At 58.3% G+C, this 21,032-nt stretch overlaps 1 protein-coding gene and 1 long non-coding RNA gene across 3 annotated transcripts in view; one reads left to right on the top strand and one right to left on the bottom strand.

Moving 5' to 3' along the window:
• Nucleotides 1–5,893: 5,893 nt before the first annotated feature.
• Nucleotides 5,894–20,152, top strand: LOC308181779. 2 transcript variants are annotated; one of them, XR_013941579.1, is made up of 3 exons: nt 5,894–6,146; nt 8,509–15,526; nt 16,402–20,152. It is a non-coding gene; the product is annotated as an uncharacterized lncRNA (long non-coding RNA). The 2 variants fall into 2 exon arrangements; XR_013941580.1 differs by having other exon boundaries at nt 5,894–15,526.
• NGFR (nerve growth factor receptor) overlaps nt 18,167–21,032 on the bottom strand; it is a 14,649-nt gene continuing 11,783 nt past the window's right edge. The window contains exon 6 of the mRNA XM_080565361.1: nt 18,167–20,992. Within this exon, the coding sequence (XP_080421487.1) occupies nt 20,691–20,992 (302 nt within the window). The 3' untranslated portion in view covers nt 18,167–20,690. The remainder of the gene's footprint in view (nt 20,993–21,032) is intronic.

The raw sequence follows: 21,032 nt of genomic DNA, 5'->3' as shown, positions 1-21,032 counted from the left end.
GACGTGCCCGGGTCTCCTCCGAAGCCCCCGAGTCTCGTGACTGTGGGAGGATGGGGGCCTCAATGTGTGCAGGAAGGAAAAAGGAGGGAGAAGCAAGCAGCGGGGCTGGGAAAGGCACGGAGGGAGGCAGGGCTGCTGGAAAGATGCAGCAAGGGTGTAGGGAACGGTCAAGAGTATTTATAGGATTCCCATCCCTACATGGCCAGCATCTCACCCGTGTGGGCAGCCTGACCCTAGCCAGGGACCGCAGGCACCAGGGGTTAAATGTGCAGGGTCCGCGCCTTTTTGTCTCCAAGTGAGAGTTGGTTGTCAGAGCAGGATCTGCAGTGCCAGGCTAGGAGAAATGGACTTGCAAAAATAAATAGTGCGGGTCACATGTGTTACTGGCTTTTGCTGGAGGAACAGAGTGTTTACACGAGTGCCTGGAGGCTTGGCTCTGCTTTATGCTGGCGGGAAGGGTCCTGGAGGAGAGGCTGATCTCCAATTAATTGAGATTCAGCTGTTGTTTGGGAGGTCCGGCTCTTCCCTGTGATGTTGCCTTCTGCCCTGTGAACTGGGTGTCTCTGGGTGTTCTCTGCTTCCCGAGCCCCCGCTGTAGCTGCTGGTGAATGGGTCCAGCACGGCCATGCCTGGAGGCTGGCTGGGTCCCCCCAAACCTCACCTGGGGGTCCCACACCAGGGGGGGTCTCTTCCTGGTGCTGGGGGGATGACCCTCAGCATCGGCGGCTGGGAGCTCTGCCAGCACCTTCCCTGCTCTTCCCTTAACAGAATTATTTGGGCATCCCCCCCGGGGTGCTGAGAGCACTTGTTCCTGCTGCCCAGTCTTCCTTTTGAAGTCCTCATCCCCCCGCACGGACATTGCAGCCGCCAGCCCGCAGCTAATCGCGATGCCACGCGGGCAGCTGGAGCCCAGCTCAAGCACCAAAGCCTGCCCAGCTGTCACGAGGGCAGGGGGAGCAGCAAACGTGCTATTGGGACAGAATCGATTCCCTTTAACGCCTCTTCGGGGAGAGCAGCATCTCCTCGTCCTCTCCCTGCCCGTGGCAAGCTCTGGCCCCAGGCTGCTTTTTTTGGGGGGCAGCATCAGCCAGAGAAAGGCTTCCAGGTGCTGCTTCCTTGCAGGAGAAGCCATGAAAACTTTTAATTCCTTTTCCATGGCTGTGGTGTCGGTACATCCTCTAGCGGAACAGCATCAAGGGAGGTAAAGCCCGGATCTTGGGGTTCGCATCCTCACGCCCTAACCTTCTCCATCCCTAAATCCAACGTAAGGGCTAGCTTTATAGCACGAAACGAGGCCCCAGGATTTCCTGGCACCGGGCACGTTTGTTGGCCCGGAGCTCGGCAACGAGCCCATCCGACGGTGCCGGCGATGCTCCGCGAGCCGCTGCCCCCCTGCAGGTTGCCCTTTTATTCCGTCAGCTGTGCCAGCAGAGCCCCGCTCCGTGCCTTGCTCCGCAAAGACAACCGGGAGGTGTTAAGTGCTTATAAACGGAGCATAAACACAGCCCTGCTGGTGTGCAGCCACGAACCTGTTTAACACTTTCTAAAGTGCTTCAAGAAAGCCACTTCTGCTCAGCGCAAGGTTTTGGGATCCAGGAACCAGAAAGTCTTTAACAGCCTTAACTTCTTGCCTGTTCCCCCCATTAGGATAAAGCTAACGCAGCCCAGGTGCATCTGCAGAGGGTTTGGTTCCCGGTCCCAGAGCACGGGCTGCTCTCAGATGCTGTGATATAAATGAACACGATAACGATGGAAAGCGAATCCCTGAGGGCAAGGAGGAAGGGATGGCGAGGAGACAGCAATGGGAGGATGCGGATTTATTTTTGGCATCTTCTGGGGATGTTCAGGTGGTCAAACGCAGCAAAGAGCCCAGAAGGGGCTCTCGTTTTTTGGAGCTGCTAATGCCACGCGTGATCCCATCCCTGGGCAGTGGATGAGGGAGAGGATGGATGGGGTGGCTCGGTTCTGGTTCGCTCTCCAGGTACCAGCGTAGCTGCTGGTGCCAAAAGCTGGGTCGGAATCACCTCCAGCAGCTCTGGTTTGGGTTTTTTGCTGCTTCCCGTAAAGGCACGAAGGGGTTTCCACAGCTTTGGCAAGCTCATCTGCCTGCTAGCAGAGCCTGAAATTCTAAATGGAGATGTTGGGCTGCTCCCCAGTGAGGCTGTTTTGTCAGTTTTGAGGACTTTAGCTCTTTTCTGGAAATACTGGGGCATCCTTAAAGATGCCAGCAAGTCCTGCTTTGGGTAATACGCTCATTTTTTAACAGGTTTTTCCTTCTGCTGTGGCAGCATGGGTAAAGCTTTCTCCTTCCCCTGCTCTGAGGTGACTGGTGTGATAATTGGGTCTAAATTGATTCAAACCATTTCCTGTAAGTCCCTAGGGAATAAATTTCCCAGATCAATGGATGCCACTAGCAGTCGCTGGAAGCTCTGCTGCCCTAAGCAGGGCTCGGAGGCGGTGTTTTATTGAATCTGCCATGCCTCCTGCTTGTCGCGATTATTCCCCGTTTGAGCAAGGACCCCAATTTTTCCTGGGCTCTGATGCTTTGGGCGTGGATCTCTGTGATATCATGAGTAGGATGAGGCTGGGATTTGGGTCACCACCGGGTGCAGGTGCTGCCGTAACCTCTCCATCCCCAGCACGTGGGGGCAAAAAGACTCTGATTTGGGGGTGGAGGTGCCGGGGCCAGATGCAGGGTGTTTGGCTGTCTTGGGCAAAGCTTTTCTCTCCCATGGAGAGTTTCTGCTTTCTTCTGTGCTTCCCCCCACCCGTGGCACAGCTTTCCCTGCTCTGGATGGACCTTTTGGCTTGGCAGCCGGGATTCATTGCTGGGAGTCCAGCCCATCCTTCAGGTCATTTTGGTTGTGGAAACAAGTGGGCATCAAGTCCTCTTTTCCCAAACATGCTTCAAACAAAGCAAGAGGCTTCTGCCTGCCCTTGCTCACGTTTCTGGGTGTTTTTTGCCAGCTTTTGCTGCGGGCATTGTCCCTTTGTTGGGGCCCGCTGAGCTTTCCCAGGGATGCTTCTTGCCCTCCGAGGTCCCAGCTGGAATCTCTTGGAAACCAGAGATACTTCTGGGTACAGAAAAGCTCCTGGCTTTGGCACGGACAGTGAGGGCTGAGCATCCCCTCTCGGAATTGCTGCCGCTTGGCTGCTCCCAACCGCATCCCAGCAGAGGGGAAGGGTCCTGGGCTGCACCTCTTGAGCTGCTCCTGCAGCCAAACACCAGCCTGATCCGAATTAACCTGGGCAGGAAGAGGATCCGGGCAGATTTCCATCCTGGAAAGGAAATAAATCCCCGTACGTTCGCAGCCATCAGCCCCTGTCCAGCTCGATCCAAGGCTGCTCTCTGCCGAGCTCAGACCTGCGGCTGAGATTTATCGGCGCTTGGACGCGGCTCTCTCCTGCTGTGTGTCTTCCAGGGGCTACTTGAAAATGATTTCTTGCCTTCGCCTTCTCACCAGCTCTGCGGATGGTGTTTACTAAGTGTATTTTAATGTGTTCACCTTTCACCTCCTGACTAGACGGGTATCGATCCAATATAGATCCCAGGGAAAGCTGCGGAGGGGACGGGTGCTGCAGCCACCCCTGGGGCTGGGGAGAGGGGGCGGTGGCAGCTGGGACGAGCACGTGGCAGGGCTCAGCACGGTGAGGAAGATCAGTTCCTCATCTCGCAGCCCTATTTGCTGACGGGATGCTCTGCCGGATGGCAGCGGGCATAACCACTTGGGAAAATACACTCGTGGAGCTGGTTTCTCCAAGGTTTTCCTGGAAGACCAATGTGCTTCTGTGCCCAGAAGATCTGCTGGAGATGTTTCCTTTATTCCTCAGGCACCTTTGATAGGCAATATTAAGGCAGGCTTTGTGAACTGGCGCAGAGAAGCAGATGTGGGGTGAGGGCAACGCACGCGATGGTGCAGGGGTATGGGGACACCACTGAGCACGGTGATTCCTTTTGTGCAAAAAGCTGCTTGCTGCCTCAAACCTGGGCAAATGGGTTCAGTCCCACTGTGTGCTGGGCACGTCATCCTGTAAAAAGCAACACACCGGGCTGCGGGAAGCCCTGGCTCTCCCAGCCCTCGGGAGCAGGGGCAGCGAGCAGCTCAGCCCAGCCCCGCTCCTATCGCTGCCGAGCAAGAAACATCTGCGGCCGTAAAACCCGGCCAGGGAAAATGGGACGTGCTAATCTCAGGCCCGAAACTGGGAGCGATGGGAGGTAAGAGAGGGAAAAGAGGTAAAAGCTGAGATGTCCCAGCTGTTGCCTGCTCTTTCTAACGTCACAGGGAGCAGGCGTTTGTTTGGGGGAGCGGGAGTGATTTCGTGTCTGAGCTCTTTGCCGTCCGCGGGGGCAGGTGGAGGGGAGCAGGACAGGCTCTCCCTAGGGGATTTTTCCTCCGTGTCCCCTCGAGTCCTCTCCTGTGCCTGCCCAGACGGCACAGCTGGATCGCAGCCCCCGTGGCCTATCCCGCAACTGATCGGGGCCAGGGAAACCTCGGGGTTTCTTTTCTGAGCTGCCTCAGCCCTTTTGCAGGCTCTCACGGCCTCAGCCCCGATCACGGCTCCGTGCTGCAGGGAGCCGGCGGGGAATGCAGAGGGCAACGCTCCGCAACCCGCCCGCTAATCCGCCCCAAATAAACAGTGCTCAGCAGTGTCACGGGAGCAAAGCCAGGCTCCTGCGGGGATGGGACCGACAGCCGCCCCGCAGGGGTCCCAGAGGCTTTATCCCAGGGGGCTGAGCTCGTGGCAGGGTCCCCGTCCCCGCAGCATGGGGCACCCCCTCTTGGAGAACCCTTGAGCCTGGAGCCCTGCACTCGTTTTTTAACTTCATTGCTCCTCTTTTCTCTCTGTGGAGGCAGAGGAGGTGGAAATGTCTTTTTTTTTTTTTTCCTTTTATTTTTATTTTTTCTATTAGAGCTTTTAATGCTGTTGCAAACGTGGGGCTGGAGTTGCCCAGGGGGGCGCTGAGCTGGTTGGGGCGATGGGGAGAGACAGCTCTGTGGTGGAGAGGCGGCGGAGATGGTTGTGGGATGGAGAGGGAAGGGAAGAGAAGGGACCGAGCACACCGCAGCCACACACTGGAGCATCCCAGCCAGGCAGAGGTGGCCGCATCCTGCTCTGGCTCCCAGGAAAGCTGGGCAGCACGGAGCCGAGAGCTAAACCACGAGGTCGTCGGTGCAAAGGCAGCGCTGGAGGCTGGACTGGCTCCGAGTTGGTCAAAAATGTTCCTCCCTCCCTCTTTTTTTTTTCTTTTTTCTTCTTGTAAACAGGAAGCTGGGGTTTCATTTCACCCCAAATCTTTGCAGAACGTGTCTGTTTTTATAGCAGCCTTTATTTATTTGTTTCTTCCTTTCGTTGGGAACCGGAGAGTTTGCAGCTGATGGAAAGCAGGGGAAGTGTCGGCGGCTCAAATCCCAAACTCCAAGTACGAGCGGTGACTTTCACTGAAAACCCAAAACCTCCTCCCAAAGGGGAAAGACGGGGAACAGGGACGGAAAAAGGGATAATGTTTCCTTCCGTTCCCACTTGAACCTGCGCTGGACTTTGTTTAAGACGAGGCGATGATTTACCCGGGATAATCCCTGGGTCCGGGGGGGATGATTTATGGAGCAATAAAACCAAGCAGAATTGTCTTCATCACAGGTTTTGGGTTTAATTTCTCACTGGAAAAGCTCGTGTCCATTATCTTCCTTCCCATAAAAATCCCAGCTGAGCAGGAAGGCTTCTCACAGCCTCCCAGGCCCTCCCTGGGGGGTTTTGCACCACGCTTGGGGCTGCGTCCCCCGCCCCCCCAGCCTGACCCTGCTCACCTGCATCCGCTGCGGGATGGAGCCAGGTGTGGCCAGAGCTTAATTGGTTTTAAATGAACGTGGGGGAGCCCGAAAGGTGAAAGGGGGAAAAACTGGGGGAAAATTGGCTTTCTCGGTTTCTTTGGGAAATGCTCGCTGCTGCTGGGAGGGGAGCAGGTCTGTGGGTCTGCTTTAATTAGGGGTAATAAAGCTGTGTTTTCCTTTCCCCCAAGTCCCAGGGAAGTGTGGTGGAACTGGTTTAATCCACTGCTCGTCCAGTTAAGCCTTCTGCCAGCCGAAACATCCGAAGAGCAGAGAGCGGATGGGAGAGCAGAGCTGGGAAACCCGGAGATGCAGCAGGTACGGAGCAGGGTGCTGGGAGCCGGGGTCCCGTGCTGCCAGCGAGGAGGGGAGGAAACTCAACTAATAAATTCATGCCAGATCTTCCAGGAGCTCTGCATGTGCGTCGATGTCTTTGGGACAAGACCCCACTGCTGGGTTTTTCCATTTCACCTGCTAAGGCTGCTGGAGGTGCTGTGCTGGGGATGCCCATGCCCAAACCCTCGGGGTCTGCAGGATGCTGCTCAGCCTTCAGAGGGAAGGGAGCTGGGGAGCAGCATATTTTGGGAGCACCAGGAAGGTGATGGGGGACGTTCCCAGTCTCTTCCCACTCCGGATAAAAACCAGGAGCTGTAAAAAAGGAAGATTCTGCTCGGCTACAGTAGAGGGGAAAGCACGTGGGGTGACGTGGTGTTTGACCAGTGCTGAAAGCCCGTCAGAGACACGGCGTGGGGAGGAGGAGAAGGACAAACAGCTGCTTTGCTGCTGCCCTGAAGGATGCTGCCTCTCTGCCCAGTTTGGGGCTAAATCCTTCCCATCTGTAGGACAAAAGGCCTGGCTGTGGGTCCAGCGGGTCCTGGTGCAAGTGTGGGGCTGATCCTGCTGCATAGCTGAGGCAGAGGATGCTGCTGGCAGCACGGATCCTAAGCTCCTTCAGTTCAGCGGGCGTTTGGGGGCTGAGAGCTGAAGTGACGGCCTGAAATCCAAGCACCTGTGGGTCCAGAGGCAGCCGGCGTGAATCCCTCTTCCAAAACCCTTCATCTTACAGCTCAGGCAGCGCCGACCCTTTTCCAGTCCCAGCATCACCCCTTTTTTTTGCCTGTGTCAACAAGAGCCAGGAGCGAGCGAGCCCCTGATGCTGTCACATCCTTGCGCGGTGTTCCCCTGCAGGCTGAGCAGCCGGACGTGTTTTAATTAACGCGATCACGAAATTGCCTCTCAGGGCTGAATTCAAGAGGCAGGGTTGGGAGCAAGCTGCTGCTTCCCCGCCGTGCCCAGAGGCAAGCGCTGAGCTCCGGCTCGCTGTCCACAACCTCCCCAGGGCTCTTTGCAGCGGCCGCCGTGGCCCAAAGGGTGGTCGGAGCTCTGGCAGAGGGGGTTTGTGTCGCTTGAATCGTTTCCCATCTGATTAAGGAATGAGAAGTGTGACAGCGGGCACTAGGAAATCAGCATCTCTGGCCTGATCTTGAGAAGATTTGCATCCGGAGGCAGGAAGCAGCGCGCCCTTGCAGCGCTCCTGCTCTGCTGCTGCTGCTTCATTCCTCGGCCAGTTACAGGGTGGGAGAGGAGTCGAGGGGCTGGGGAGAGATTTCTCAATCCCAGATAAAGCTTTGAGGTCATTTTTCAGGTCCCTGCTGGTGTGTCCTGCTGCAAGAGAAACACAAAACCATGTGAAATGTGTTTATGTTAAACTCTGTAACCAGCACGAAACCCAGACCGGATTTCTGCAGGGGTGGTGCTGAGCTCGCGCCTGCCCAGCCTGGAAGCCTCAATTAGACCTGAGTTCTTCCCTCTCCCATCTATTTATTCATTGCAAACTCCTCATACACTTATTTTTGAGAAGATTTTGGGACCCGAGGCACCTGCCGGATGAAATATTTCCTATACGACGCTTCCTTCACCTTGCTTTGCTCCCCGTGGCTCCCAGAGCTGTGCCGTGCCGGCCAGCTGCTGGTCCTGGGGAAAATGCTTGCTACGAGCAAACGTTGCACAGCTGTTTCTCACTACAGAATTCTTCGGAGGTGGATTATTTGTCATTCCCCAGCTTAATAATAATAATCCGTTAATGCATTTTTGTCATCCACTGGGGGAACAAAACGCTCCCATGTGTTTTTACGGCCGCGGTGTTTTCCATGCACGCACACGGAGCTGGAGCTCGCCCTGTGCACCCTGGCCCGGCTAAAAGCACCGAGCAGCTCCCACCGTGCCGAGAATTAAGTCTTACAACATGACAGGGTGGGTCAGAAGTGTCTTAAAACCGCCGACTAACGAGCGTGTAAAAAGAGATGTAAAAGGGGAGGGAAAAGTGAACGCTTCCGACGTGCCGGTGGCCATGGGGACCCCACTCACTTTGCGCTCCCTGGGAATCTTGTGAAAATATTTGCTTTGCGCTCAGCGCTGGATCCGACGCCGTCTCGCCGGCCGGGGGGGCTGCGGTTGGCTCCGTGCACGCTCAGCGCTTCGCAGCTGGCAGGCAGCAGGCAGATGGCCTCATCCTGCTCCAGATGTGCTGCACGAAGCTGCGCCTCTCGTCCTCCCCCTCTCCGGGGCTGTTCCCCTCCCTGCTCCCTTCCCTTCCTCGGGTGGCAGCTCTCTGTGCTCTCCTGCAAGCAGAAATGGGGTATTTTGCTTATTTTTTTGTTGTTTCCTGCCCTTTCTGCAGGTTTTCAGAGCCAGGCGGGGGCTGAGGACAAGGGTTTCACTCCACACCCCGCCGTAGGATGCTCCTTTGCTCCAGCTGCCGCCAGCCCATGGGCTGAAAGAACCGCAGCGTGGTATGATTACAGCCTGGCCAAAACCCTCTCCTCTCCGACAGCCCGGGACGGAGCAGGCTGCGAGCCCAGCAGTGGCTGCAACGCGGGGAGCCCTGGCAGAGATGCTGGTGGGAGTGGAGAAGGCTGAGCCAGGGCAGTTTGAAGCTTGCAGTGTGTCCCGGGGTGGGTTGGGACCTCATTTGGGTTGCTCACACGGACACAGCACCCCGGGGAGCAGAGGAGCAGTGGGTGCTCAGCTCTGCTTTGCTCCGTGCACGCAGCCAGCGCCGTCCCCACGTGCTCCCCACGCGGCCGGAGCCAAACCCTGAGTCACGGCCACCCACGCTCCCTCCTGCCTGGGGACCAGCTTCAATCAGCACCGGATCAGCCTCGCGACCAGCGCTTTGCAGCCAAAACGCTGACGTTCCCGGGGCTGCGGCCAGGAAGGTTTGCAAGCCCTACCTCGAGTTCCTTGCTCGGGCAGAGGTTTTTGTGCTCGGCCTTATGCAAACCTCCCTGTGCCCCGTTTTGCCCCCCCTAATCCAGCCGGCAGCACCAGCAGGTTCCAGCCTGGTCGCAGTGAGGACGCGAGCGTTAAATTTTGGAGGTGCAGCTGGGACTAAGGGAGGGCACGGGGTTGTGGAAACCCCCTCGGTGGTCATCGCTGAAGCTCTCTCTGTGGTGCACAACTTGAAATGAAGGCTCGGATCCACCGAAATGCAACCTGCTGGGAGCTGGATGCAGAGCAAGCATCAGTGCCAAAATTCGGGCAACTCGCTGTGCTTCAAGGAAATTAAAAGGCACTCGCTCCGTTTTTTGCTTATCCAAATGCTCGCAGCCTCAGCTGACCCGGTGCACTGAAGGAGTCAGCGTTTTCAGCAGGCTTGGGCTTTGATTTGTTTCTTATGGCTTCCTGTCCTGATGCGAAGGAAAAGTTATTTTGGGAACCTCATGAATGAAAACCGAGAGGTGACCGAAGCACCAGCAGGGCAGGCGGGGGCAGCCAGATACAATATTTCTCCTACCCGCAGAAGAGATGCTCCGGAGGCTGTTTGCCTTTGATTCCTTCTCCCCAGTGCAATGAAGAGCAATTATCCTTCCCATAAAAGCCTCCTTCTTTCAGGGGACTTGTAGTGACTTCAAAGAAGGGGCAGGTCTCTCTCGGGAACAAAGTCGTCGTTTCAGTGGGTTCCGGGGCTCTGAAGAAGAGCTCCGCTTCTTGCTACCTGCCTGGACCTCCGCTCCTCTGCTCCTGCCCCATCCTGCCAGGTTTGTTCAGGGCGAGCATCCCCCAGGGAAGATGCTTTCCCTGTGGTAATCCCATGCTGCAGGACCCCACTTCAGCCAGGCTGGGACCCAGAGCGTTGATGCTCCCCTTGCTTTGAGATGCCCGCAGGGCTTGCTGCGTCCCCCAGTCCTCCGCCGTCAAAGAGGTTGGTGGAAAAAGCAAGAACTCACCCGCTCCTCCAGCTCCCATGTCCCAGATAAATATTGCTTCCTCTTCTGAGGAAAATGCAGCGTTCCTGGAGCTGAGCTTGGCCTGGGCTTGGTATGTCAGAGTGAGCAGTGCTTGGTTGGAGCGAGGCTTTTTTCTTCCCCAGCCCCTATTCCGAGCCTCCAACAGTGTCAGGAAACCTTTCCCAAAAGCCAAGAAGCTCTGCAGTGGCCAGTGGATGCTTCTCATCCCGCTCTGGCAGAGCCCCGGTCCTCCTTCCCGGGGCCAGGCTCCTTGGGCGAGGGCTGAGGAACATTTTTGGTCTCGTTCCTTGCAAACCAGAGCAGCGTGCCAGGAGCTGCGGTGGCTGCAGGCAGCAGGCTGGGCTCGGGGCTGGTGGGCACCGTGTGGTGGTGGGGACAGCCTTGGAGGAAGGAGCCTGTATTTAAACACTGGAGCAGCTCTTTGGGCAGCAGCTGGATTTCTCGAGCTCTCAGCACAACTCCAGAACCGACAGGATTGGAGCTGCTGCACCCGCTGCCAGCAGCCCCACGGGACGGAGCGTGCCGGAGGTGTCCCCATCTCATCCCTCGCCTGCAAAAGGACAATGAGGAGGCTTAGGGGAGCACAAAGAAGCCATGCAATCCTCTGTGGAAGGGGAGCAGCAGCAGTTTTGCTGGAGCCGGAGCTGCCCGGGGCTGTGCTACCCCACGCAGCGACGGGAGGAGCAGCTTGAGTTGCAAAGAGGCAGAAGGCACCAGAAAAACGCTCTGGTTTCGGGTGTCCCGAGCGCTGTCTACCTGATCTTATCTCTCTGGGCAGGAGTTATCTTTGCTCTCCAGGCCGGCAGGGAGAAGATGAAAGCGCCGTGGGCCAGACTGGGTCCCCGTTTGGGAGCCCCCCCCCCTGCCGCCAGCCCCTTTGTCCCAGGGGTAACCGAGCCGCCAGGGGGGCAGCCGCAAGAGACGGTGCTGGGAGGGCGAGATGGGTGCGATTTGGTAACCCAACCCCTGCCTTTCATCCGGACAAAGGCGGCCCCGAGGTGTGGAAAGCCCCGTGCCCAATCTCGTGTCCCCGTTCCCACTTCTCATTGTCCCCAGGTTGGGTGCAGGACGCCTCCGCTCCCCCAGCTCGCCCCTGCTTTTGTGCTGATGCTCTGCAGCTTCGACCTGCCGCTCAAAGCCAAAATTCCCGGTCGCAGGATTCAACCTCTGCTCCTCCCCCACCTCCACATTTTGGTCTCCATCCTCAGATTTCAGAGCCCAGTACATTTTCCCAATATACATTTTTCTCCCACGTCCCGTCTCATTCCCGGTTTCCATTCACTCCGGGAGCAGAACCCCGGGCGTGAGAGGGGGATCAGGCAACGAGGGGCTGGGATGCAAATCTTGGCAGAAGCCCACAGCCCCTCGTTAGGGGTTTCTGGCTCCCAGCGATGCTCCGATCTGCTAATTGAGTGCACGCAGCCCCAGCTGAGCGCCGGCTTCCAGCTTGTGCATCGCTCACGCCAGACGCACGGATGCGGGGGATGCACAGCATCCTCGGGTCACGTTTGTGGGGAAGAGCCGGGCTGCTGAGCTAAGCCAGACCTGCATGGTGACACCATGGGCATCGGCCCCATCTCCCTCCTCCTCCTCCTCCTCCTCGTGCAGCTTCGTTTCCCTGGAAAAAAAATGCAGGGAAGGGGACAAATAATGATGGAGCTGGTGGCAGAGCCCCGCTGGCCCCAGTGGGATGCTGGTGGGGGGACGGGAAGGGAAAGGGAAAAGGGAGGGGGCGATAGGGCTGGGGAGTGCTTGCTGGTGGGGATTAAAGGCTCAGTCTTGAGTCGAGAGAAGGAAATGAGAATCAAATCAGCTTCTAGCGCCTGCTAGACCTTGGGGAAGGATTTATGGCCAGGGTCAGGGCGGCAGTGCAGCTGGCAATGGGACCCTGCCCAGCCCCGGGGCACCCTGCAGCAAGGGAGGGTCCCTGGGGGCGATGGGGGGCACGGTCCCTCCTTGCTCCTCTCCCACACTGCTGAGGGCTGGAGGTGGTGCGGGAGGGATGGAGAAGGGGCTGAGCACTCAGCTACGCTCGGTAGGGCCACCCGCAGCCTGCTACACCCTAAGGGAGCAGGTACGGTTGTGGGGGGGCAGAGGGATGTCCTGGAGCAGCACCGCTGGGTGCCTGGGGGGGGGGCTCAGAGCTGAATCCCAGGGGCTGGAACAACGAGATAGAGCACGTCACCTGCTCCCTCTGACATACACACCTTCCCCTTCCTCCCAGGCAGCTGTGTTTGCAAGAGCAGCGCCACGTCCCCCTCCTTCCCCGCTCCCTCCCTCCCCAAATCCCACCTTTCCTGACCCCCATCCATCACTTCTCTCTGCCTCCATCCTCTTCTCCCCCCTCTGCCCCTTCCCTTTTTCTTTTTCCTGCCCGTAATCGTTCACTCAGAGGGACGCTGAGCTGAAGGAGGCTCGTCCTCCCCATCACCCAGTGGCGCAGGAGATCCAGGCAGCGCCGTGCCCCCCCCAACACCCCCCAGCACCCTGGGGTGCCCTGGGGCTGTGCCCCCCGCACCGCAGCGGGGTGGCAATGGGGCGCCTGGCAGGAGCCGCCTGTAAAACGAAGAAAGTTAATCATGGAGATAATTGAAACCAGCGGCAGCGGCTGGAAAGCGAGCGGCTTTTTTTTCTGAGCCGAGGGGAGGAAGGAAGGGGGTGGGAAGCCAGGGCTGGGGTTTGGGGTTTGGTGTTTGTGTTTTTTAAGCCACGGAACAAATCCATATGGTTGCACAGGCAATTCCCAGGAACTCTTCGCCTGGGTTCAATCACGAAACGTTTCAATCCTTACACTTCGAGTGTAAAATTGAGGTTCTTTGGAAGGAAATTGTTTGTTTGGCGGCGCTTTCCTGGGGCTGTGCAGGCAGCCTTTCCTTGGGAGCAGGGGGGGATTTGCCCCCCCCCAGGTGCGAGTGGCTGTGATTGACCCCCAGAGCAGTGCCTGCAGGGGCCGAACAAGTTTCCTGCCCCATCCCGGAAAGCAGGGACCGTGCTGGGTGCCCAGCCCACGTCCCCATGCATGGTGTGGGTCCGTGGCACCCACCACGGGTGAGGCAGCACCCAGGAGGGCTCCTGAGCCCTGATCCTGGCCGGGAGGGTAGGGAAGGGGTGCTGGGGGCAGGTGTCTATGGGTGCTGGAGACCCAAAGCTGGCCTCGCAGCAGTTTGGATGCCCCAGTGCAGCGGCTGGGTTCCTTCCCCTCCTCACCAATTCCCCACCATCCCATTCCCCTGATAATAATTAAAAACGCGCAACCCAACCACACCGGGTTTTAGCTGGGAAACGACAGCTCGGCCACTGCGACGGGCGAGGGGCGGCGAGGCTCAGCCCCGTGGACGGATGCTGCTTCCCACGGGCTGATTTGGAAAAACCTCAGCGGTGCTGGGTTTGGCTCGGGCCGGCCGGGATATCTGCGTGCTGCTCTGCAACTGTTCTACGCCTCTGGTTTCTGACCTCGGAGCCGTGTGTGCGCTGCCTTGGGTGTTTTCCAGGGCTGCGCCGAAGCATCTCTGCAGAAAGCCCTGATTATTCCAGGCTGAAAAGCAGGTCTGGAGCAATTAGAGATGGAACAAACCCCTTCCAGCTACAAAGGGGAACGAAGGAGAATGTGCGTGGGCTGGAGCTGAGCTTTAAGACAGATTTCCCCAGCCCCTGCGCGTGGAGGGTGGCGGGGCTGGGGAAGGGGCTGGTGGGCGCTGCTGGCCCCAGCGGGTTGGGGCTGGCCGCTCTTCGCCACCTTCCCACGGCTCTCCTGGCACCCGCCCTGGTTGGAAAAGCAGCAGTCGCCACTCCTGAGAGCTTCGCCTGGCAGCTTCGTGCAGCACAACGCCAGCGACCCTCAGCCGGGAGCAGGGGCTGAGCCCCGCTCACTCTGCTCGGGAAAGTCTCGGTTTGCATCTAATGAAAATTTCATCCCCTTTTTTTTTTTTTTTTTCTTTTGACTAGAGCAAAGAGGAGTTTCCAATCCGTGGCAGCTGGAGATAAAAAAAAAATAATAATAATAAGGATAAAATATTTATTCTAAAATGAGACAGCAATAAACTAACCTGGGAGCTTGTATCAGAGCAGGATTTACGTTCGCTTTGTTTTTCGGATGGGGAAAATGAGTCACCGACTCCCGGCCACGGGGAGCTGCTGAGCTGGAGTGAACTGCACAGTGGGCTTTTTTTCAAACCTTTCAAGGGAATTAAAACCCTTTTAGTCACCTTGCGGCACGGTTCTGGGGCTCAGGCAGGATTTGTCCCCGAGTGGGGCCGTTTTCCCAGGACAGGACCTCGGAGCAGCCCCGACCTGGCTGAGCCGAGGCTGCGGTGGGTGCAGAGCCGGTCTTCGCTTTGCCTGGGAACCTAAATCCCCCTCATCTGTCCCGTGCTGCCTTTGAAACAGGAGAAAGTCAACTCTTCCAGGCCCTTTGGAGGCTTTTTCCTGCTCTCAGTGATTTTCTCTTCAGCTGTGCTTGGAAGGAAACCAACGCAGCCACTTTCTCCCGGTCCCTGTAAATCATTCCCCCCCTTTCCCCTTTCATGCTAAAATAAAGGAAATAATTAAAAGACCAGGAAAACGAGCTGCTGGCAAGTTTCCTACGAAACTGCTCGGCGCTGCGAGGAGATTGGAGCCTCGCACGGGCACAGGGCAGCCTCTCCTCGCCGGAGGGATTGGCCCCATCCTGCTCTCGCTGCTCCCTTCCTGCGCGGCGCTGGCAGCTCGCTGTCTCCTCGCCAGAACAACAACAACAAAAAAAAAGCGCGGCTTAATGCCCAGGTGGCTTCTTTGCAGCTTCACGGCAAGCCAGCCCTTGCAAACGGTCACAGAAGCTTGCGCTGTCAGTGTGGGAACCCGCCAGCAGCGATTTCCATTTCAGAGCCGTGCTTTGAGGGAAACCAGAGCGTTTTTTTCCCCCCCGTTTGTCCTCAGGCTCAGCCTGCCTGCGGGGTTACCACGGGGGTTTTTATTTTGTGTCCTTGCTGTTGTGTTCCTGGGCTAGACCCGGGGTTTCTCAGCGTATTTTGGACAATCTCATGCCACTTATACCCTGGGTCTTCCCGAGATGGTTCAATAGTAGCTGTATGCGCACGGGGGTGGCTGCTGCCTCGCTCCAGCTGCTGTATTAACTCTCATATCGCCTCCCTTGCTAACTCCCCCCAAAACGCATCCATCTGGGGCTGTTTAACCTCTCCCTGCTTGCTCCTGCGAGGCCACGTCCATTAAAATCCAGCCCCATCAGCACCTCCCTGGGCTTTGCCCCCAGCTGCAGCGCAGCAGAAGCACCTGGGGGAGATTTAGGGCTGAAGAAGGGCAGGACCCCCCCCCCCCCTTCCCTCTGCATCGTGGTGTGGCAGGGAGGTTTTTCTCCGTGCTAAAGGGACAGCTGGGACGTGCTGGGCGCCTTGGTGGCCTGGAGGTGGCTTCTGCCCCTGCTCGTGGTGGCAGTGTGTCCCTCCCTCCCAGGTGGGTGAGAAATGCTGCCCAATAGCTGGGGTATTTTAGGGGTGGCTTTGACCCTGGTGGCTCTGCCACCACTTAGGTGTCCTTGTCCCTTGATGCCCTGTCCCAGGACGCTTGTGCTGTGTTCCCCTGTGTCCCCTACCCCATATGTGGCTGCAGGGATGCCCTGAGATGCCTCCATCCCACCTCTGCCCTCCCTGTAAGGAACCAGGACGTATTGCTTCTGCCCTGGTCCCCTTGCATTTGGGGCCGGGTTTATCGCACCCCGGGCACAGCCCAGCTTTCTGCTGGAGCTTCTGGGTGCTGCGACAGCACGGGGAATCGCTCTGAGGCACGGGCCCCGCATATTTCCCTGAGCCCGGTCGATAGAGATGTGCTGATGGGCCAGAAGATCTGCCTGCTTCCCATTAGGTGGGAATGCGGCTGGTGCACGTGGCGGGCAGATTTCGCCTCGCAGGGGACGAGGAGGGGAGGTGAGGCTGCCTTAACGCGGGTACTGCAGGGCTGTCTGCAGCTCGGGGTGGCCTGGCGGGGACCCGAGCACCCCCAGATTCCCCCCTCCCCGCAGCCGCTGCATCCACAAAGCCGGGTGAAAGCAGCGGGGGGGACCTACAAAAAGCCTCGCTGGGCTCCTTTGCGGAGGGAGGTGGATCCTGGGGAAGGAGTGGAGGTGAGGTTAGGGTTTGGCAGCTGGGCGCTGCGAGCTGTTCCACTTGCAGGGCCCTGCTCCTCCTCTGGCAGCTCCGCTCTATTCCCATCCTATAAGGGAAGGTCGCAGCTCACATGTGGAATGGGAACATCTCGACGCGTTGTGGGCTTATTGTGCTTTTTGGTGATTTTTTTTTCCCCCTTTTTCTCTGTGACTGGTTTGGGAACAGGGGGACATGACTTGGTGCTTATCCGAGACCCTGCGCTGGGGGCAGCGAGCGGCTCAGCAAAGCAGTGGCACCCTGCAGGAGCTAACGGTGGCTGGAGGGGGTGTTTGGGTCTGTCCTTGTCCCCGTGTCCCAGCGCTGGTGGCCGTCTGTCCTCCTTCACCTCCCTGCCCACGAGCCGCCAGCCCGCGGAGCCCCTCCAGAGCTCGCCGCAGCAGATGCGAGATTAAGCCTGGGGTCGACCTCTCCCTCCCCAGGCACCCATAAACAAGGGGAAGGAAGTTTTCCAGGGCCTTTTCCCCAGCCCTGCTCACCAGCCGATGCAAACATCAGGCTCCTTTTCAGGTCTTATTGCTCTTTTTTTTTTTTTCCTTCCCTCCTGCACTAACCGTAAATCAGGTTGCTCTCCCAAAGGACCATCTAATGCAGCTGATCCCACACATGAAGACCACCTTGCAAAGCTCCTTCTTTCCCTCTCCCCTCGCTCCAGCTTCACCAAGGGATGCAGGGAGGGTGGGGGGGATGTGTGGGTGTCCCCCCCCCCGGTCCCTCCTGTGGGTCGAGCTCTTCCCAGGTGCTGCAGGCAGAAACCTCCCAGCTCCCGCCTTCAGCCCGGCTCCGCTCCTCTTCTCCGCTCCAGCCTTTTTCCCAGGGGAGGACGGGGATTAAGAGGAAGCAGATTAAACCTAATGGATTGATTGCAATTATTTTCCCCTGTTTATTTGCAGTACCATGGGGGAGCCTGAGAAGGAAAAAAAAAAAAAAGGAAAGGGAACGCTCTTTATGCGCGTGTAGCCCTGCTCCTCATTACGCTTCCTGCTAGAGAGCTACCCAGGCCAGCCAAAAATAAAACCAGCTACGTTTGAGCAGCCTATTTCAAGCCCGTATAAACTGCGATGTGTAAATACTTGTGTGTGCAAACCCACACGCAATCCTGCGTGAAGCTGTTGGAGCAGCAGCCCCAGCCTCTCCCCACGTGCCCATCATTGGGAAGGCGCCAGCTGCCGCCGCCGGCAGCTCTTTGTTGCAGGAGCCAACCTTTTATTTTTATTTTTTTAACCTGTCATGGGCTGGCACAGTGCTGGAGCTCCTCCAAAGCCTGGTCCTCCCACCCCTGTGTTGTGTTTTGTTTTGTTTTGTCTTCCCCCCAAAAAATTTGGCTGCCTACAAGCTGTGTGAGTACTGAGCATCAGAAACGTGCCCTGCATCCCTTTGCCTCCCCAGGAGCGGAGCCCTCCTGCCCCTTCCTGAACTCATCGCAAAAATTTGCCCCTATGCAAATAAATCTGCCTGGTTTGAGGTTTTGTGTAGGATTTCGGGAGCCTGAGCCTGCATCTTGGTTGCCAGTGGCAGCGTTGCTGACAGCTCAGGGTGCAGAATCAGGCTCCCGGTGCCTAAGGCAGCACGACAAGCCGGGGGAAACACCACCCTTGAAGGCCTTTGAGGTTCTTTCCTATCGTGGAAGCACAAATCTTGCTTCCTGGGGGGGAGGAAAAATACCAAGAGGCACGCAAAACGCTGTGATGCTCTTTATTGGCATCCGACCGATACACAAGGATAGCTACCCACCGAGCCGGCCCCGCGCCCCGCCAGCCCCCGTGCAGGATCCCTCCCCCCTCATGCTGCTCGCACCCCTCCCAGCACACCCACAAACTCCTTCTACGATGGCAAATTGTTCGCCGCAAACCTCTAATAAATCGGCGTTGGTATCACAGGGGGAGTGGGGGAACAAGTGGAGAAAACACACATTCTTTGTACAACAGAAACATTAGAAAAGGACACAAAACGTACCGACGAGCATTAACTTTGGCTTGTTTTCCCTCCTTTTTTTTTTTTTAAAGTTATTATTATTATTATTATTTGTCCTGCAACCAGGGATTTGAGGCATCCCGCGGCTTCTCTTTGGATGCTGAGTTTGTCTCCGTTTCCTCGGCCGCGAGGCTGGTCGAAGGGCGAGGAAAGGACCCCTTGCTATGGCAATAGAAACCTGAGACCATGGCGATATTGTCCTGAAGAAAAGCGATTTGCATCTGGCACGGTGCGTCCTGGGTGGCGCGTGGGCTCGGCCAGGCTCACCCGGGCAGGTTTTTGAGGAGGAGTTGGCGGAACCCAGCGTGGGCGCTCGCATCGAGTCGCTTCACCAAAAGAAGGGACCGAGGGAAACCACGATAACCAACACTTGAGTTTGTCCCAAAGCATCCTCGGGGATGGCTCAGTCTGGAAGGAGCTGGCACCCCAGCTGGGGGCTTGCAAGCCAGAGTCAAATTTGGGGCAGTTTCCTTGGATTTCAGTGCTCTTGGTGCACAGCTGCTTTGCGTGAGGGCAGGAGGCGCTTGGCATCCCAGCCTGATCCAAACGCAGCCTGGGCGTTTTTATCTTCCAAAACCCAGGGAGCAAAGCTTCCAAAAGCTTCTAGGTGCTGAGTTTCCACCGACGTTGGCTCCAGGCCCCTTCACGGGATCCCAGAATGGGCGAGTTGGGCAGGGACCCCCAGGTCCATCCCTCCAAGCCCTGCTCCAGCAGGACCACCCGGAGCAGGGCGCCCAGGACCGTGTCCAGGCAGCTTTTGGAGCTCTCCGAGGATGGAGACCGGTTCCAGTGCTCCGTCACCTCCACAGTCCATCAATACGTCCTGATCTTCAGACAGAAACAGCCTGCAGGGCACCGAGCTCTCCCTGCAACGACCTCCACCAGGATCGGCCGAACCCCTCGGTGTCCCCGAGCTTCTCGCGGACCCGCTGCGATGGTTTTTGGAGCGAGCACACGCGCGTTTCCCCACGTTCTCCGTCGAGTCTTTAAGGCCAGAGGCGAGGTGGGAACGAGGACGGGGCTGCAAGAGGAAAGCTCAGCCTGCAGGTGGGAGGCCGGGGTGGCCGAGCAGAGGGGTTGGGGCAGGCACCATCACCCCATCACAGGTAGAAACATCGAGCATTAGTAAAACAAGGCAGAATTATTTACAAGTCTCACTTAGCTCCTTGAAGAGGGAAGGAAAATCTCCTTCTGCACTCGGTGAGGTTTCTGGCTGAAGCAGGAGGCTAAGGGGGAGGCTGGAGTCTCAGCCGTGCCCGGCTCCTGCGCTGTGTGAGCTCACCTTGCAGTCCTTGCTCTGCAAAAAGCCTCCAGGCGAGGGAGATGGCAAAGCTGCCCCATTCTGGGGGACATCCTCCAGGACTGTGCTGGCTGGCGGCAGCTCAGAAGCCCTGGGTGCTCACCTGGCAGCTGCTCCTTCTGCAGCCTCACCGAGTGCCGGGAGGGGGGGTTGATGTGTGAGCTAGAAGGGTTGGGACCCCAGTGCCACCAGTCCAGGGCAGGTACAGGCCCAGTATGGGGTCTTGAGGAGGAGCTGCCCACCCCCCCTGGCTGCCAGCCCTGTGCAAGGGGGACAGTGCAATCGCACCAGGGTGGCTTTGCTCCTGGGGCATGCAGCGCGGGGATGCCGGGATTCATGCCGAGGGGAGGATGAGCAAAGCCCTTTTGTCATGTTCCCGCTGCAGGCAGGCACTTTTGTCAGCCCTTTAGACTTTTGGGGTCCACCCCCCGCGGAGCTCCAGCACACCTGGCACTGGCGCAAGGGTGGTGGCACCCGGACGCCTGCTCCCCTTTTGGGGCTGTCCCCAGCATTCGGTGGCTGCTCCCCACCGAGGCCAAAAGCTGCCGGCCCCGAGGAGCGTGCGTGGGGGCTGAGCACCCCAAATTTCACAGTGTAGGTTGGGCTGCTGGAAGCCGAGTCCTTTCCCCCAGCCCACCCCCCTGTTGCACAGCCCAGCTCAGGGACCAGCCCCCTCCCCAAATCCCGCTGCAGCAGCTCTGCTTCGCTGCGCCCATCCCAACCCAGCCCTTTGCTCGCGGTTTGGGGGAAGCAGCCGAATTTCGGGGCGGCGGAGGGCAGAGGAAGAGAACAGCAGCGTGGGACAAGGAGGAAGGGCGGGAGGGAGAGACCTGGAGCCCCAAGGAGGACGGGGAAGGGGCTGGAAGAAGAGAGAAGAGGAGAGACCTGAGAGTGGTGCTCGTCCCTGCGCTCACCCAGCTGCCCTCGAGGGTGCTCCGGCAGCAGGCGCGGAGCGGGACCGAGCCCGGCTGGGTCAGGGGCTGCCGGGGGGGGGCAGCGGTGGGAGGGGGCGATACTGAAACCAGGAGCTCAGTGCATAGAGGGCCGTAAAACTGGGGGGCCCGGGGAGCCCTCGCTTCCTTCCCACCCTCCTCTCCGGGGGTCTCGGTGCCAGGGAGGGGAGAGGCGAGGGGGTGGCCAGGCACGGGGCCCCCGGCAGCGCCTCTCCCCCCCGGGCCGCCCTTCAGACGGGCGAGGTGGCGGTGGACTCGCTGTACAAGCTCTCGGCGATGTCCCCACGCTGGATCTTCCGCAGGGCCACCAGGAGGGCGTCAAGGGTGGCCGTCTCCTTGGAGGACCAGTCGGCCAGGAGGGCGCGGGCGGGCGATTCCTCCCGCGTGAAGGAGTCAATGAGGTCCTCTTTGTAGCCCAGCTCCCCGGCCAGCTGCCGCCACGTCTCCTCCGCCGAGCTGCTCAGCAGCTTCTCCACCTCCTCCTGCTTGCTGGGCGGCAGGTTGGCGTACAGGCTCCCGTCTCCCTTGGGGGCTGCGAAGGGCGAAGGGGCGTTAAGGCGCTGGGACGCGGT

This window comes from Anser brachyrhynchus (assembly GCF_964034855.1).
Source record: "Anser brachyrhynchus genome assembly, chromosome: 22".
NCBI classification, from domain to species: Eukaryota; Metazoa; Chordata; class Aves; order Anseriformes; family Anatidae; genus Anser; species Anser brachyrhynchus.
The sequence above is the reverse complement of the archived record's forward strand: the minus strand, read 5'-3'. Positions and strand labels throughout refer to the sequence as shown.